The sequence below is a fragment of the Hemibagrus wyckioides genome, linkage group LG28 (genome assembly GCF_019097595.1).
Source record: "Hemibagrus wyckioides isolate EC202008001 linkage group LG28, SWU_Hwy_1.0, whole genome shotgun sequence".
Taxonomy (NCBI): domain Eukaryota; kingdom Metazoa; phylum Chordata; class Actinopteri; order Siluriformes; family Bagridae; genus Hemibagrus; species Hemibagrus wyckioides.
Genome location: NC_080737.1, coordinates 16,031,099 through 16,050,891, shown reverse-complemented (window position 1 = coordinate 16,050,891; position 19,793 = coordinate 16,031,099). Strand labels below are relative to the sequence as shown.

Below are 19,793 nucleotides of genomic sequence, written 5' to 3'. Positions count from 1 at the left end.
CACCTGCTGAATTAAACCATTATATATAAACATTTATGTAGGATGACACGAGCAGTCATGAAGTGCTTATGCAGGTGTTATGTCACTATGAAGACTGCTTTCACAATATTCCCTCATCCTCCTTCACTTAAAATGGAGACTTTTAGGACATCTGACACTAGCTGAATTGAACCATTATATATAAATGTCTATGTAGGGTGACATAAGCAGTTATGAAGGGCTTATGTCGGCATTATAAAAATTTTAAAATTATTAAAATGGACATCTGACACCTGCTAAATTATATATAAATGTTTATGAAGGTTGACATGAGCAGTTATGAAGGGCTTATGTAGGCATTATGTCACTATGAATACTGCTTTCACAATATTCCCTCACTCTCATTCACTCAAAATGGAGCCTTTTCTGACACCTGGCACCTGCTGAATTAAACCATCATATATAAATGACTATGTGGGCATTATGTCACCACGAATACTGCTTCCAGACTGAATGTTACCGAGCTTTATATGTCAACAGCAGCTTCTAGTTATAAATACATCAACAGGCTCCTACTTTTCCTTTTTCTTTGAATGCTGCTGTGATGAGACAAATGAAACCCCGAATGAACGTCATTCCGCTTGGCGTGATTGCTCAGTGTAATGCCAGAACACGCAGGGCCCCGAAGCTCGTTCTCCGTTTACAGCCAATAACGAATGACTTAACGAGCCCGCTGAATGATGGGAACCCATCAGGCTTCCCCGTTGTTTTGGAGGTCAGAACGGAGAAGCTGATAAGGAACGGGAACAGATTTCCTGACATCCTTATATGATTCATGTGACGTTTAAATGTAAATAATAAGACAGGCTGAGGATGAGAGCATATTGAAACGGACGTGATGAAGAAAGTACATGAGAAACAAATGCAGTCGCGGCAGATTAAATCAGGCGAGAAACATTCTGAGAGATCCCAATCACGCTGTTGAATTCAAAGTAAAGAGATCCAAGCAAGCAATGTGAGTGTTCGCCGTCGCTCACAAATTGATTTATATTCCGAGCTGCAGGAGAAAACAAGGCTGGTTTCTGATCAAAAAACACGATAGCCCTGACAGGAGAGGAGGATCTATTATATTAAAACTGTCCATGAACTGCTTTAGGTAGAATAATCCATATGATGGTGAACTCAGATGTCTCACATGGTGCCTTATTCAACAGATTCAGATTATCACTGAGATCTAGTTTTTGTTCTCTTTTCTTCTGCTTGATGTTTATTTTCATATTCCGTGATCTGTCGTAATTATCAATTATTATACACTTCAAGTAGGAAAATGAGAAATTTGCTAGAAATTCGGGCTTCAAAGAGAGCCAGGGATTTTGGTTTTCATTTCCGTGTGTATCTACTGATCCGATTTTTTGATCCGTTTTATAGCGTTTAATCAGGTGTAATGTATATAAACCTAAGCTCTGCATTTTAACCAGTAAGGGATCATCAAGAAAGTGACAATTTAAAGAAAACAAAAACAAAAAAACGTACGATTTGTATACCTGCTAAACAAATCGGATGAACGGTTCCACATTAGTTCCATAACCCACAAAACGTCAGACTAATCAAAACAAACTACGCCGGAACATGCACCTAATGACGCGCGCTTTAATGACGACCCCTTGCTAGTTAACAAGCCAAGCTGCTCAGTCGTAATGCGCGATTAAACGTGCATTAGCCTCAGTCTAGCAAAGTGCTGACTTGCGTGATATCTCGAAGAGCTGCTTAAATTATTAGCTCAGACTGCTGGAAGATAGAGAACAGACCATCAGGGTATTGACAGCGTCTTCCTTTTATGAGATGCCCCCAAGGACAGAGCAGTGACCCTGTGGACAGGGGGTAGTCATGTCTACATTAAGATGACTGATAAGACCTTTGTGTCCTTCTGCTGCCAAACACAAAGCTATCAGGGGAGTGACAGCCTCTTGGCTCAATAGAACAGAAACAAATCAGAATAAATGACAGAGCCATTTCATACGAGTTAAGTCGTTTTATAGAGCGGCTTTAAATAGTGGTTTTAACAGCGAGACACAAGAGACAACAAGTCAATAAGACAAAAAGACAATAAAACCGGAATAAAGCCAAATTTAAAACTGAGGTTTTGAGATTGTGTCAGTGTTTTGGGTGTTTAGTATGAAGGGTAAATAAACTAAATACTCTATTCAGCTAAAATCATCCCAAATAATAGCAATTGACAAACACAATCAGCTCAAAAATCACAATCAGCTCAAATAAACAGCTTCAATAATCACAATCAGCTCAAATAAATGAGATCACCTCAATCGTGATCAGCTCAAACAACTGGTCAGATCAAACTACTGTGATCTGAATAAACGCAAACAGCTTATTAATTACGATTAGCTCAGTTAAATCCATTTAGGTCAGACATTTGTAATCAGATACAAGCAGATAAAATAATCAGCTCAAATACACATGATCAGCTCACATAATCAGGATCAGCTCACACAACACGATCAGCTCACACAACACGATCAGCTCAAATACACACGATCAGCTCATACAACACGATCAGCTCAAATACACACGATCAGCTCATACAACACGATCAGCTCACACAACACGATCAGCTCACACAACACGATCAGCTCAAATACACACGATCAGCTCACACAACACGATCAGCTCAAATACACACGATCAGCTCACACAACACGATCAGCTCAAATACACACGATCAGCTCATACAACACGATCAGCTCAAATACACACGATCAGCTCATACAACACGATCAGCTCACACAACACGATCAGCTCACACAACACGATCAGCTCAAATACACACGATCAGCTCACACAACACGATCAGCTCAAATACACACGATCAGCTCATACAACACGATCAGCTCAAATACACACGATCAGCTCATACAACACGATCAGCTCACACAACACGACCAGCTCACACAACACGACCAGCTCAAATACACACGATCAGTTTACATAATCAGGATCAGCTCTAATAATCAGGATCATCTCAAATAATGTGATCAGCACGTATAACGTGGTCAGCTCACATAATTACAATCCGCTCATCTAACGTGATCAGCTCACATAATCACGATCAGCTCAAATAATCACGATCAGCTCAAATAATCACGATCAGCTCACATAATCATAATCAGCCCAAATAAACACGATCAGCTCACATAAACATGATCAGCTCACAATCACGATCAGCTCAAATAAACACAATCAGCTCACATAAACACGATCAGCTCAAATAAACACGATCAGCTCACACAAACATGATCAGCTCACACAAACACGATCAGCTCACGTAAACATGATCATCTCAAATAATCACGATCAGGTAACAATCACGTTATCAACTCACAAAAACACGATCAGCTCACACAACCCGATCAGCTCACATAAACCTGATCAGCTCACATAATCACGATCAGCTCACAAAAACACGATCAGCTCACATAATCACGATCAGCTCACAATCATGATCCATCACATTTATTTCAGCTCCATCACAATTAGCTCAAACAAACGTAATGATTTCAAATCATTCTAATGAACCCATACTGTAATATCATATGTATGTAACGTCAACAAATCCCACAAAGACTAATCCCCGGGGATTTGTTACACCATGTAGGCAATTCACCCGACCCTTTTAAGGTGATAAAATTGTCTAAGCTTCTTACACAGCTCTAAAAAGCAAAACACCCGATTACATGAAGGATTTATCGAAGCCCAGCGACAGCGCTGAAAATGAACAGGTGAAAGTGTGAACTCTCTCTCTCTCTCTCACTGTGCAGTGGGAAACTGAGCTATATGTCACCTTCCTGTCATTTCCAACAGCGGCAGGAAGACAGAACGACGCCACAGCCCTTATGCCATTATAAAGCCAAAGCCAATGTGTATTTCAAAATCTACTCAACGTTACGGTCTTTCATTTTACGATCATTATAAAGATTTACAAACGAACATCAGGCTGATGAAATTCTTTATATACGGCTATTTCTGTTTCAAGGATAAATCTACAGCGGATCTGTGTATTACTGAGGCATCAGTAGGGTCAGATTTCAAACAGGAATCCTGGATAAAAACACATCTATAAGAAATGAGAAGCTGTGCTGCTTTCGGAGCCGTTATATTATAACACCAATCTTCATTCATGTCAGGATGGAAATATATGCTGTTTTTCTCTCCACATCCTTTCTTCTCCATGTTGTAATTGCAACCCGCTTTGCTTTGCTTTGCTTTGCTTTTCAAAGTGATGAGAGACAGGGAAAAAAAAGAAAAAGGGAACTATGATGCTCCTTGTGTCTCTCTCTTTGTATGAACTCACACAAAAGATGGAAAATTGCACGGGGGAAGAAAGAAAGATCTGTTCATTTACAAAAGGCTTGAAGAAGGACTAAAGAATTTTACAACTCTATAGTCAACTCGGAGTCTGTAGACACTTTCCTAGTGTCTGTGAAGGGAATCAGTCAGACCGAAAGAGGATCACACTGACCTACAGCAGGACGCTACGCTGTCTCGGAGACTGTGACATTTCTGTCTGGAAAAGGTCATGCTGCTTTATCACTGTAATAAAATGATGTCGCTGTGTAGCCAGTGCAGATTAACACATCTGTTTTTTTATTTGTTTAGTCCAGTCCAGTCCAGCATCGTATCAGCATAATTCTGATCAGAAACCAGTGTACTGAATTTTAAACCCATTGAGCATGCACAATATGGTCAAAAGTTTGCGGACAGCCGATCATCACACCCAGAAACGGGTCTTTACCCACATCTTTGCCACACATTTGTGTAGATGGTCTTTTTACACTGTACACTGTTTCTCTTCCCTCTAGACTAAGAGGCCCAGCATGACACTGACCCCGTGCACAAAGCTCCATGGTGTGTTAAGACTTCGAGTCTCCTGCACAGAGCCCTGACTCTGACTCAACCCCTTTGAGACGTCCTTGAACCCTTTTTCACAAGGCACTGAAATTATATCCACAAAAATTCCCAAAAGTCTCTATACATAGAGGAAACAACCACTTTATTAACAAAAGGTCTTCCATACTTCATTTATATTGAATATGTATTTTTTCAGATAGCCTTAAAGTACAAGTTTGACAAAATAAGGCCATGGTGTAGGAAGCTTAATTATTATGTACACACATATATATACATATATATATATATATACACATATACACACACACACACACTTCACACGCACTGTGTATATTATTTATATTATGAGTGGGAGATTCTGACTCTATGAGAGTATCAGCATTTTAATTCATTTAGAAAATGTTTTGCAAATAAAGATAACATTTTGCTTTAAAAAAATAATAATAATAATAAATTAATTAATAAATAAATAAATAAATAATTAAAAAAAAATAAAAATATAAAAAATAAAAAATAAATAAAAAAAACATATATTTTTAAAAAAATTATTTAAAAAATAATAATAATTAGTTTTTAAATTAAATAATTAAATAAAAATGTAATAATTTCCCCTATGTATGCAGGCCTGTGCCTTGACAGTCCCAGAGTGCTTTTTGGTTTATTGTGCTCTCCAAGATGCTTTTCAGCACATCACTGATGTAAAGAGTAAATCCTTATTCTTATTTTTTTAAAACCCACCCCAAAAAGGTTCACGATGCATTTGTTCAAGACCAGGCATGCGTATGGGATGCAACAAAATAATAAGCCACCATTCATCCATCCATCCAGCCACACTAACTCCCTAAACTATTTTAAGCGAGTAGTCTGTTTATTTTTGGGGAGGTGGAGGGAATAGTTCTAGATTTATTGGAAAAATAAAAAAATAACTGCCAAAGTAGAGCTTTTAAAAAATTTCCAGGAACATTCCCATGCTTATTTCTAATTGAGACTGATGTTGCTGAGGCTGAGGAGCCAACATCAGTTTTTGCTAGGTGTTTAGTGACACGGTTCATATTTAATTCAAATAAACCCTTGGGAAGGAAGCCACAAGCAGGCTGATATTTCTGGAGCACTAAACAAATCCAGATAGCCGCACAGCATGTGTGTACCGTGTGTGGATAAGGACTGAAGCTCATAGCGCAAGACAAACCCCTGTGCCAAGCAAGCAGATATCCGGCGCGCGACACGAGGCGCATACAAATCCAACCTCCACACTGCTCCATGGGAGAAACTCAGGAGTGTGAAAGATTGGAGTCTTCTGTTAGGAGATAACAGGAGCAAACCGTGAAGGCTGCATTCGCTTAAAGAATGTCCACACAGCAAAAAACACACACTAACTGACCAGAGCTTCGGCGATATGGACGATAAATGAGAATCGATTCTTCTCGACGCTTTTCATTAGACCGCTATTGAACCGGGATCGAATAATTGATCCGTTGTTGTATATCAGATATGTAGATGATAAACATGAACTCGTGCGTACTGCCCCCACGTGTCATAATAAGCGCTCAGTTTTGAAACACAAACAGAAAGCAATCTCACGTTCGCCTCATTACGACACGGTTTTCTTTTTTCACCTCTGTTTGGATGCGTGTGATTTGAATCCAAATGCACCGAAGCCGGCGCAGACCGAGGGTCTCGGGAGAAGACGCCTACTGCAACTGTAATTGCAAAGCTAATATGTCGGGGCGCTTCTGTTTATTCGGTTTAATCAAGGGACGGGCTAAGTGACGGCCGTTTCGATACGATTTCAACCCGGCTTGCAGGGTTTCAATCAGGGAGCCATGCGTTTTTACAAATCAGTTCATGGAGTTCAGGAGAGAGACTTTCCAGGTACCTCATGATTCAATTTTATTTCTATTCGAGGTTGATAAATAGATTCTCCATGGTAAATTTCAATATCCTACATTATATTGCACACAGTTATTGCATATAAGGCACAATAATAATAATAACACCAACTGCCATTCATCATGATAATAATGTAATGTATTTCTATAAGGACCAGGCATAAAATTATGACCACCTGCCTAATATCATGCTACCAAGACAGGCCTGACCCGTCATGCACTGTGTATTCTGACACCTTTCTATCATTAACTTCTTCAGCAATTTGAGCAACAGTAGCTCGCCTGTTGGATCAGATCACACGGGCCAGCCTTCGCTCCCCACATGCATCAGTGAGCCTTAGCTGCCCATGACCTTGTCTCCGGTTCACCATTGTTCATTCCCTGGACCACTTTTGATAGATACTGACCACTGCAGACCGGGAACACCCCACAAGAGCTGCAGTTTTGGAGATGCTCTGATCCAGTCGTCTAGCCATCACAATTTGGCCCTTGCTCATCAAACTCGCTCAAATCCTTACGCTTGCCCATTTTTCCTGCTTCTAACACATCAACTTTGAGGATAAAATGTTCACTTGCTGTCTAATATATCCCACCCACTAACAGGGGCCATGATGAGGAGATCATCAGTCTTATTCACTTCACCTGTCAGTGGTCATAATGTTATGCTTGTTCGGTGTACATATATATTCAGTAGGAAGGTCACTGACAATTCCATGATATTTCTTTTATCCTGGAAACCTTCAAGATGTTTGACGTTTGAAAGCAAATAGAAAGAAAAACAGGTCTGAAATAAATATAAAACCGCTGAACCGTACCAAACATCTCGTTAGAAAGCCCCGAAGGACACCGTTTTCCATTTTCTCCCGAATTCCACCGAGCACTACGTAGGTTTTACTGCCCAATTCTAATCACACCCTATATAATGAGCACCTATAGTAAACAGGAACTGAATTATTTTCGGTATGAAGTCGGGTGTTAAAGACGACGATCGTTTGCATGGATGCCGTTTGGCCAATAAAATTGAAATCTAGCTCAGTAATATGTAAAACTAACACATCACTGTTTCCATTGCAACAGCCTTGCATTGTGGACGCTCCGTATAAACTGACTGAACATATTAATGTATGTATTGTTGAAATGAAGGTTTGTTTGAAGAGATTTATGAAAGGAAGGAGAGGAAGGAGTCGGTGGAGGAGTTTGTGCGCTGCTGTTTCTCTGTAAGATGACGTGGGTTTTTTGTGTTCAGTTTTTTTGGCTAATTAACTAAAAAACAGATTTGGAGTGTTACAGGATCACAAAATCGTCGCAATGTTAGAGCAGGCAATGCTAGAGCACCTGATGCTAGAGCACGCAATGCTAGAGCTCACAATGCTAGAGCACCGGATGCTAGAGCAGGCAATGCTAGAGCACACAATGCTAGAGCTCACAATGCTAGAGCTCACAATGCTAGAGCTCACAATGCTAGAGCAGGCAATGCTAGAGCAGGCAATGCTAGAGCTCACAATGCTAGAGCTCACAATGCTAGAGCACCTGATGCTAGAGCAGGCAATGCTAGAGCACACAATGCTAGAGCTCACAATGCTAGAGCACCTGATGCTAGAGCAGGCAATGCTAGAGCACACAATGCTAGAGCTCACAATGCTAGAGCACCTGATGCTAGAGCAGGCAATGCTAGAGCACACAATGCTAGAGCTCACAATGCTAGAGCACCTGATGCTAGAGCAGGCAATGCTAGAGCACAAAATGCTAGAGCAGAAAATGCTAGAGTCAGCAATGTTAGAGCACAAAATGCTGGAGCACGCAATGCTACAGCATGCAATGCTTGAGCGCCTGACGCTAGAGCACACAATGCTAGAGCACACAATGCTGGAGCACACAATACTGGAGCACACAATACTGGAGCACGCAACGCTAGAGCACGCAACGCTAGAGCACGCAATGCTAAAGCACGCAGCGCTAGAGCACGCAACACTAGAGCACACAATGCTGGAGCACACAATGCTAAAGCACGCAACGCTAGAGCACGCAACGCTAGAGCACGCAACGCTAGAGCACGCAACGCTAGAGCACACAACGTTAGAGCACAACATGCTAGAGCATGCAACGCTAGACCACGCAATGCTAGAACACACAATGCTAGAGCACAAAATGCTAGACCTACAGAGCTAACTATAGAGGGAGTAAAGAGAAATAATCAATAAGCCAGGCACTTTGTGTAGTTGTTGAAGCGCTGCTCTTTTTTCCTTTGACTTGAGTGTAGTAGATAAAAGCAGGTTTTGCAGTTAGTGAAGTGAAGCTGGGCTCAGATTTTCCTACAGTAGTGTAAGATACACACTCACACTTTCACACCACACTGGAGCGAGCATAACGCAATGTCGAAATCTAACTGCATCACCTACTCATTTCCTGTGTGCTGGTGAAATTAAGGGGTGGAACAAGCTGACACACACACACGCACGCACACAGACACAGACACACACACACAGAGACAGACACACACAGACATACCCAAACACACACACACACACACACACACAAAGATACACACACAGACATACCCAAACACACACATACACAAATATGTATATAAACCTATACACAAACTTACACATGCACACACATACACAAGCATACACACACAAATAAGAATATAAACCTATACACACACTTACACTACACACACCCACGCAGACACACATACACACACAAGCATGTATATACAGACATATATACACAAACATATGTACACAAACAAATATATATGCAAACCTACACCCACCCACACACAAATATGTACATAAACCTATACACAAACTTACACACACAGACATGGACATACACAAGCATACACACACAAATAAGAATATAATCCTATACACACACACACACACACACACTACGCACACCCACGCAGACACACACAAACATGTATATACAGACATATATACACAAACAAACATATGTACACAAACAAATATATATGCAACACACACACACACACACACACACACGCAGAAACCCACACCCACAAGCCCAGGTAGAGCTGACTAACCACACACTGACTCAAAGCACAAGAGTAGAAAGGAAGTAGTTTTGTACATCTGCTCCTCTAGCCTGTTCCAGCTGTAAACATTATGCAAAGTGTGTTTAGTTGTTATGCGTGTGTGTTTCCTATTTTACAGCGCTGATGCTAAATAGGAGAGAAGCATCACTGCAGATATAATCAGATTTACGAGCTCCGGCCATGAGGGTATACAGTAAAGTGGAACAGTAAGCAGCTGTAAAATACATTTGCATGGAAAAAGAGGCTTCAGAGCAGGAAATGCATCACACCTCAGACACCCAAGTGTTCGGTCTAAATTCTTCGACAAGTGTTACTTCCAAAATTAAAACATAATTCATTATTAATTAAAAAAAAAGGTGCCAATTTGGTCTATTTGGGGGACAAAAACGTTATAAACATGTTATAAATATTTAAAATTTCAGAAAAGGTTTAGACTTGAACTTTTAAGCACCTAAAAATACTACAAAGTACTACTAAGTTATTCGGATATAATTGAATATTTATATTTTATATAATTGAATATTTATCATTTATTTTTAATAGGTATTTAATGCAGTGAGCACATTAGCTGAACAGAATGAGGAGTGATGAAGCTGGGTTAAAGACAGAGGAGGTATATATTGAGGCTGCAAAAAAAATAAAAACAAAAATAAATAAATAAAAATAAAAGCAAAAAATAAATATGTAATAAATAAAAATGTAAATCTTTGCTTTGCAATGCTCCGTGAGACGAAAAGAAAAAGCTGCGATTAATAAACACCCCGGGGGATATGCCGCCTTTTATAATCGCATGCCGCAATTAACTCCGCTGTTAATGAGTGAAAAAAATTAAAAATGCGATCAAAACGAAATGAATAAAAATTCACTAAAGTAAGCGGGCAAATGTGTTGTTTGAGACTTGGTGCGGTTTGAAATCTTTAATTAATCGGCTTTGATAAATAAATAAATAAATAAATAAATAAATAAATAAATAAATAAATAATATTTAATATAACAAATATATATAAAAGATTCTTAAAAGATTTTAATTTTCTTTTTAATTAAGAGATTTTTTTAATTTTTAATTAATTCTTTTTTTATTTTTATTTTGTATTGTCCTTGTAAGTTATCCTTGTTCCCCCCTTCTACCGCATTCATTCTCAAGAGGAGTAAACAAAGTAAGAATTTCATTGTACTGATACATCTGACAATAAAACTCTTAAATCCTGACTCCAATCAGAAGCTTTTATGTTTGGTAGCAATCTGATATTCTTGCAGCCAATCCGCGCGTCTGAGATTGATTTAACGCGCCGACGCTAAACCTAGTGAGGCCGAGGCAGTGAAGGTTCCTGTGTTCTGTTAACCCAGCGGTATGTGTACAGGAAGTTGTGGAGGGGGTGAGAGAGAGAGAGAAAGATGAGAAAGTCACCAGAAGGCTGTTGTGTTCCGCCTCATGTCCTACTGTACATTCAGGTTAATGTATATGAGGCAGAGGACGTGCAGCTCGTACCGCATCGCGTCCAGGAGAGGAGAAATGAAATCTTCTTTTAGCCCTGGTGTGTTACTTTTTATTTCCTATTTCCTTGTGTCAAAGATAACAGAAAACAGTGATGATGCGTTCACACATGCAACCATAAGAGATCGCTCACTTTCCAGCGAGAGATGATGACTTCCACACACCACACATAAGACGCCGAGCATCTAGCTGGACTAGATGTTACAAAGTTGAACTTTTTTCCAAATACGGACCGACACCCAATGCTAAGGAAGGCGTTAGAGGTCACATGACCCGTGGTAACGACCACACGCTGCTTCATTTTAGCCGCAAGAAATCTGATTTGTCGTGAAGTGGAAGTGCACACCCCGCTGATGAACCTTATTACTATGGCAACCGGTTGTAGGATCACCTACTGGCGACTTCACAGTACAGCGACTGCAAACCCGCAGTGATAAAAATCAGTGTATGTGTGAAAGTAGCTTTATTTACTGAGAGGTTATTTTCCCATGACAAGTCACATGACAAATAAATAAATAAATAAATAAATGTCCAATTCCGATATTTTCTGATTTAATTCCATTCAATTTTATTTATATTTATTTATTTATTTAATTAATTAATTTATTTATTTTAAATGGACCCAAATCCTCTGAAATCGGCTTTACAAATTCAGGATATATATATATATATATATATATATATATATATATATATATATATATATATATATATATATATATATATATATATATATATATATATATATATATCAAAATTTTAATTTTATGCCTCCAAGGTTTCTTCCTCATATCGTCTCAGGGAGTTTTTCCTCACCACTCTCTACCTCTGGGTTGTTCATTCACCCAGAGGGAGAGAGTGGTGAGGAAAAACTCCCTGAGACGATATGAGGAAGAAAGCTTGAGAGGAACCAGACACAAGAGGGAACCTCATCCTCATCCTCATCCGGGTGACATCAGAGTGTGATTCTAATTCGTTTCTCTTCTATTACTGTGTACTATACAGTCGAAAAGTGCAGTTGTGTAACCAGGAGCTTCATTATACTGGTGATCTGAACTAAATCTTCAAGCTTTTTAGGTGGTCCCAGAATGAATGAATGAATGAATGAATGAATGAATGAATGAATGAATGAATGAATAAATAAATTTCCAAGAATGTCGGGAAAATCACAGCACATGCTCATAGTACACTAAGATTTCTGAATGAATGAATACTGAGGTGCTAGGAAATAATTGTAGCATAAAAACAACCAATTTACGATCTTCAGTTTCCTGAAACATGTCCATATTGTAAATTTGCCTTTTTACACTCGCTCGTTTGTTGTGGTCTGAATCCAAGTGTCTGGTTTTAGATTCCAGTAGTTGATTCCATTAAGCGCATGTGTGTTTATTTTACATCATCAGAAACGCACATCACCTTTTTTTTATTATTATTATTTTAGTGTGCAGTAAGGCATCTCACATATCTCTTCTGTGGCTCAGTCATGTTCTCCTGTCACTCATGCAACATGTGTGTTGTGGAAACTAATGAAGTTGTTAAAACACAAACACACACACAGAGGCTACTTTACTTCCTGGACAAATCCGGATCGGAGTACGAGTTGCGTTCACATTCACAGGAATCAGAAAAGTTCCCGTTCAACCGAACTCACACCCCCTCTTACAGGTAGTCTCGGGTTCTGTACCACATGACAGCTAATCTATCACATAAACCTGCTCTGATTCAGACTAAACTGCCAGTGTGAACCCTCCTCACTGCAATAGTTCACTTCACTACAACAGCAGAACGAACCCTGCGATGTAAGAACCGTATCAGTCAAGTTGAGAAAGTTGACACCCAAAAATCAGCTGTACGGAGAAGCAGAAACCGAAATCCCCGGCGCAGTCGTGTGTTTATCTTTTGTGCATCTCTTGCTGTTCTGCAACTCCATCAACCCACCAGCTCACGACACCACCGGATTACTATTCATGCAGCACCTCCGAGTGTTAACGTGAAAGCTGTGAAAACTCCAGGCTGAGGATCACACAGTCCCATGCATATTCACACTCACACACACAGAGTTAAACATCTCCTACCTGTAGCCCTCGTCTCCTCAGAATGCTGGACTCGTCCATGCTGGAGAGGAACTAAGCTCGCCCTCTCTCCTTCTCTCTCTCTCTCTCCCTCACACACTCTCTCACACACACACACACACACACACGTTCGCTCTATCTCTCAGCGAACCATGCTGCACTCTCTGCCTGTGCTACTGGTGCACAAGTCCTCTGAGCACGCCAATCCTATCTCAGCAGCTGCTAAACACTTACATCAGGACTTATCTGATTGGAGGGGGACAGTCAGCTGACGCCGCCCCCTCTCTCTTGTGCCAGCCGTCCTTTCCTGGAAGTTCAGAGCAATGTGTGTGAGAGAGAGAGAGAGAGAGAGAGAGAGAAGGAAAGGAAGTAAATGCGATAAAAGGAGATGTTAGTAATTCAGGAAAAAAAAACGTGCTCGAGTGATTCATGTCCTCTGTAATGCATGCAGTAATGGTGGAGATGAAGGGAGGCTGGCTTTCAGGCAGACGGAATAGACAGGAAATCCTGCGCTGCATTGTTCTGCCACTGTGAGACAATGCAGCTGGCATCCTGTCCACGCAGCGACGGCTCGTCAATAGAGTGACCGAGGCGCGATCGAGACACCGGCCCTCCCGTTTGCCCTCTACTCCTGCTCTGGGCCTCACAGATAAGAGGCGTAGGTCAGAGGAGAGAAAGTAGCCATGAACTGGGAAATGTGAACCCCGAGAGCTGAACTTCAGGCACTGAGCCTGAGAAACAAGAAGGAACTGGGAACAAATTTGATTTCCGTCGCTCTAATAATAGCAACAAGGTCAACGTCCTCGACCGGAGGAATACAACATGGCTTAAGAAATGCAGACGCTATTAACAAGCTATTTATTACACGTGTAATTACCACAGAGGGGAAATTCAACAAGTTTCCACGTGCTGAGAGAAAAATCCATAAAGAAACTATAAAATAAATAAATAAATAAAACGATTTTTTTTTTTTTTTACATTTTTGTAAGTATTAAATTCAAACTCAACTGTTTTTTAATTTCTGTTTGTTTTTCTGTTTGCGTTTATTGCCATAACTTCAAAGCTTCAATGGCAATTTCACATCAAATATCCATACGGATTAAAAATTCAATAAAAATCCGACAAATCAAACAATTAAAAAAAAAAAAAGGTTTTCTAAGGTCCATATACAATACAAAAACAAAATAATAACAATACAGAATAAAATAAATTTTTAGTTAAAAATTTGTTCATTAAGAGAGAGAGAGCAATAAAAGAGAGACCTTAGCAAGACAAAACAAACAGGGTTTTTTTTCCTGGAGGTTTCATGATGATGTGGGCTGAGCACGGATCTTCTTTAAAATAAATAAATAAATAAATAATATATATATAAATAATAGTATGAAATAGATTGGAGAAAGAGTGTTAGGCGGCCTGGGAAAACCCTTCACACGCCGGATTGCTTGTCGGTTCGAGAATTTTTAGAAACTACTGGACTTTTCCAACAAACACTGGAAATTTCCGATAAATAATAAATTACTACGACGACCAGATTTAATGTGAAAGCAGCTTCAGTGTCATTTGGTGCGTTTCATTTTTCTAGATCAACAGTTCTGCTAATCAGCGACCTCAGAATATGATGATATATATAAATAAATATAACTTAAAATTATATATATTTTATTTCTAAAAATTGCCACTTCCAACCGTGCCACACTCCCACATTTGACTCATTCGCGGGTTTTTCCATATATCAGTAAGTCCGCAAGCTAACCCACACTAAAATGACCCAAAACAAATGTCACAACTCCCCCCAAACCCCCAGCCACCCACCCACCAACCCCCGGGTCGAGGTAAAATGGTCTGATATCAAACTGGTCCATGGTACAATAAAGGTTGGGGAACCCCTGTTTATTTATTTATTACAAATCTTGACCAAACCCAATATTTAGCATACCTTAAAATCAAGAAAACGTCTTTAAGCCCCGAGACACATTACAAAAATAAAGCTAGCAACCGATTTTGAGATCAGTTGATGTTCATCAGACACGCAACAAAATGATGCGGAAACCAAAAAGCATCCGGTGATGTTTACCGATGAAAGAGGTCAAAAGCAATCAGTCTTTACATCCGTGATGCACAGAAAAGCTTCCTACAACACTTCCCAGACTCATCCTACACCTTACAGCTGAAAAGACTACGTGACTTTTCTGCTCGAGATCTTTTCACTCACTGCTAAGAAGAATTTCAAGGCTTTCCCTGCTTGCGAATTCAAGTCCATCAGAAAAATCATTTCAGTCAGGAAAAAGAAGTGAGAAATTTCCATCCACAGATTTCACACGCAGCTCGAGTCGATTTATTCACCGTCTCTCGCTCTAACACTCTATCGCTCACTTCAACAGTCTGTAAATATTAAGCAGCTCCGACATCCTTTCTCTCCGTCTCATCAGCCAGGCTTGAACCATCCTGCTTATTGAACAGCTATTTCAAGGTCAGGGCCGTGTCTTTCCGTGTCTTTTTTTTTTTTCATTCGGATCCAAAAACGCAGAGCCGATTTCCATAATCACGTTAAGACCAGACGCTACAGGTGAAGAAGATCCTTTTAAACTGACGATATTCATTTAAAAAAATCTGCATTTATTTAAACAAATACATTTTGATCTAAACAAACAGATATAAACTCTGCTTGTTCTATTCCTATCTATTCTATTATTATTTATTTTTATTCTATTTTTATATAGTGTATAATTGATTTTTTCTTTTTCTTATTATATAATCGGATTTTTTTTATTGTAGATTCTTCTTTTCTTCTAGCGCATTTCTCATATTTTTATATTCTAGACTTACATTATTATTTCAAATGTATTTCTTATATTTTATATTCCAGTTTCACGTTATATATATTATTTATTCTATTTTATATTCTATTTTTACATTTTTATTGAAAAATTTCTTATATTTTATATTCAAGTTTCATATTTTAATTTAAATTGTATTTCTTATATTTATATTCTAGTTTTACATTTCTATTCAAACTGTATTTTCTCATATTTTATATTCTATGTTTACATTTTTATTTAAATTATTTCTTATATTTTATATTCTAGTTTTACATTTCTATTTAAACTGTATTTTCTTATATTTTATATTTATTTATCTATTCCTATCTATTCTATTATTATTTATTTTTATTCTATTTTTATATAGTGTATAATTGATTTTTTAAATGATTCATTTTATATGATTCATTTTTTAAATGAATATCATCAGTTTAAAAGGATCTTCTTCACCTGTAGCGTCTGGTCTTAACGTGATTATGGAAATATAAGAAAATATAAAGAAAATATTCTATTTTTTTCACAGTTACAAATTATTTATACCTTTTTTATTATATCATAAAACAAGCAATTAACCATTTTAAAAATTTCCCCTAGTTCTAAATAGAGATTTGTATAAAAATGTAAAATTTCACCCCTGCAGGTCATCTAGAAATTGAGCTTTTAGGTTGTGAACAAAGAAAATCCAGATTTTAAGACAAAAAAAAATAATAATTTTAAAAATAAAAGTGATTTCATGCATTTCCAAACTGACATAAATGGGTCTGTGAATCTGTCATAGAAGCTTTTCGGAATGATACGACATGAAGTCATAGCTACTTCGAAGAATTTTCGATTTTTTTTAATTTAGGAATTTTCCCACAAATCTGAAAAATGATGGTCATTTCTAAACTTAGCATCTAGTTATATTAAGAACAGCTCTTTTCCGTAAAGATTTACAACCTGAAAGATAAAGATTTGTGCATCAGCTTGATGTTCAGGTGATTTCTGAGATTCGTACACGAACTTCGGAGACATTTATCTTTATTCGTTGCTGTATTTCTGACCACTGTGTGAAAATGTCTAACGAGAATGTTTTCAGCTCTGGAGCTTACATTTCTCCGTATCCTTTATGTTTAGCTACACTAAACCAAATGATGTGACGCGAATGCATCAATTCCACCGATTAGACTCCGCCAAACACTCTAAAATTCCTAAAATTACTTGAATGATGAAGGATGCGATTTCCTGCCGTTCTTGCGTACTTGAACATCACATGCCATCATTCTATTTATTTTCTCTATTCATAGTCTGTATTCAGGTGTTTGAGTGTTTGGGTTTTTGTATCAACTATCGAGATTCTTCTATCGTGGCATCACTAATTGTTTATACATAATCATCCAACCAGGAACTTAAAGCCATCTGGTCTTATTTAACTCAGCAGCATGAACACAGGATATGTTTTGAAGTCAAGAAAGAACAAAAGAAAAAAACCAATAAGAAAAACCGCACACCGGGATCGAGGTCATTTGTTTCATTTTGCCGTCAGAAACGCTCCCTGAGATGTGGTATGAATGCAGAAACACAGAACGACTCGGAAAGCGCTGCCTGGTGAATGAGTACGTTTGAAGGAAACGCCGGCCAGCACAGGGATTTTGGGAAAACACATTCTGGAAATGACTTCATTGGTAAAACGCGATAATTTGCCCTCTTTCCTTGTGTTTTCTTGTGTTTTGTGCAGATCTGCAGGAAACACACACTAGGAAACTCGTTTAGGAGGCACGTGTCCGGTCTCTGAAGTGAGCAAAATAACATGCCAAGCCGGAAAAGCTGGAGGAGGGGGAATATAAACTGGGGGGATGAATTGGGCCATGTGCTCAAACTACTAATCTTAAAGGGATATGTGAAGGTTTAGCGGTGGGGAAGAAGAAAGGAAAAATGAAAGAAAGTGAAAAGAGAGAGAGAGAGAGAGGTCAAATGTGAGAAGGGCTTAAAGGAGCAAAGATGCCCTGCGGTGAGGGTTGATTGAGTGTCTTCGGGGTGGAGCGCACACAATCTGCCCCGCACCTGACCACCTTACCTTTCGGTGTCGCATCAAATATGAGGATAAACCTGATGTGCTGCACAGTATGGGTGCATCATGACTGAATCTCAGCAGAAAACAGGGGAATTTCACCTTCGGAAATGAAACTGTGTACTGGTATTGAGGATCTTTCCAATACCGGGCTCATTTACTCCTCAAAAAAAAAAAATAACATCTGCTACTACTTCATTGCTAGGAACATTACTGCAGCAAATTCTTCCTAGGCAGGCGGAAAATAAATAAATAAATAAATAAATAAATAAATAAATAAATAAATAAATAAAACAAAATAATGTTAGATGAGTGAAAATATCAGCTCTTATAGAACCTGCTATGTTCTATTTATTTATTTAATTATGTTTTTTTTTTTATTAATGTGTATTTATTTATTATTTTTATTTTTTCGTTTATGAAGTAATAAAAAAATGAACAACCAAAAGTCTTTTATTTCTCCTGCATCTCTTTTTTTTTTTTTTTTTTATTTATCAAAAATGACGTACTTTTTACCAATTTAATGTTCCATAAAATATCGAAGAATGTCCGTGAAACTCCTACTACCACTTACAGATTTTCCAGATGTTGGTGAAATTAAAAGGTACAGCTTCCACTCTGATTGTAACAAAGTGCTGACACTGGAAACTTCTTCCATAAATGTTAAATAAACATCTCTTAACAAAAAAAAAAACCCTTACAATATCAACAAGTGCAAGCTATTTACTTTAATGTGGAGCATCGACTATACACATCCCTGTATTCGTTGTTACTATAGAAACACTGACGTGTCACAAGTGCAAATTTTGTACTACCATAAGTTTACCCATCTACCCATCATGAATCTCTCCAAAAGATGGATGCTAGACTACACCCCAGGATAAGACTCCACCTGCCCAACGTTGGTCACTGTCTACGGATTCTGAGTCAATGAACAGCAATATTTACTCTATGTACAGAAGCCCTACATGAGAAAAAACTATTTCTTCTTAACTGCAATCCAAAGTAACTCCTACAAGCTAGCTAATGCTGGGTAATTTATTTTAAAATTCAAGCCTACTAGCTAGCTTTCATTGCATCCAGGCCACCAGGAACTCAGCTAAATAAAATCTTCGACGTCCCAAATCGATTAATAGTCAGTATGTTACTAATATCGGTATTGGTATCAAGTACAAGAAAAAATGTTATTTGTCTGAGAAAAATGCATTGATGTATCCCTAGTCTCAACCAAAACAGTTAACTAGCCTGTCATGATTTAAATATACATGATACCTGACAGTCTAATGCCGGTATTCAAGTAGAGAAAAAACAGCGTCACGTGTAATGATGTTCCCAACAGAAAACGTTCAGAGACAGAGTTGACCGCCCCTCAAGTGCTCCCACTTCATCAGACTGACAGATCCTATTTAGCTCCGTCTGCGAACGATAGCATGCAGTTCACTTTCCTGTGTCAGCTCCTTCATACGACCCCTTTATTAATGGCTGGAGCTTTTTGGTTTTTT

General features: G+C 38.5%; 1 protein-coding gene across 9 annotated transcripts in view; it reads right to left on the bottom strand.

Moving 5' to 3' along the window:
* The window catches only part of mast4 (microtubule associated serine/threonine kinase family member 4), a 98,633-nt gene that overhangs the window by 48,634 nt on the left and 30,206 nt on the right, over positions 1 to 19,793 (bottom strand). The window contains exon 1 of one of the 9 annotated variants that reach the window (XM_058382694.1): positions 13,426 to 13,584. The exons of the other annotated variants lie outside the window; for them this stretch is intronic. Coding sequence (XP_058238677.1) covers positions 13,426 to 13,464 — 39 coding nt within the window. The 5' untranslated portion in view covers positions 13,465 to 13,584. Of the gene's footprint in view, positions 1 to 13,425; positions 13,585 to 19,793 lie in introns of those variants that run through there. 9 annotated transcript variants of the gene reach the window in all.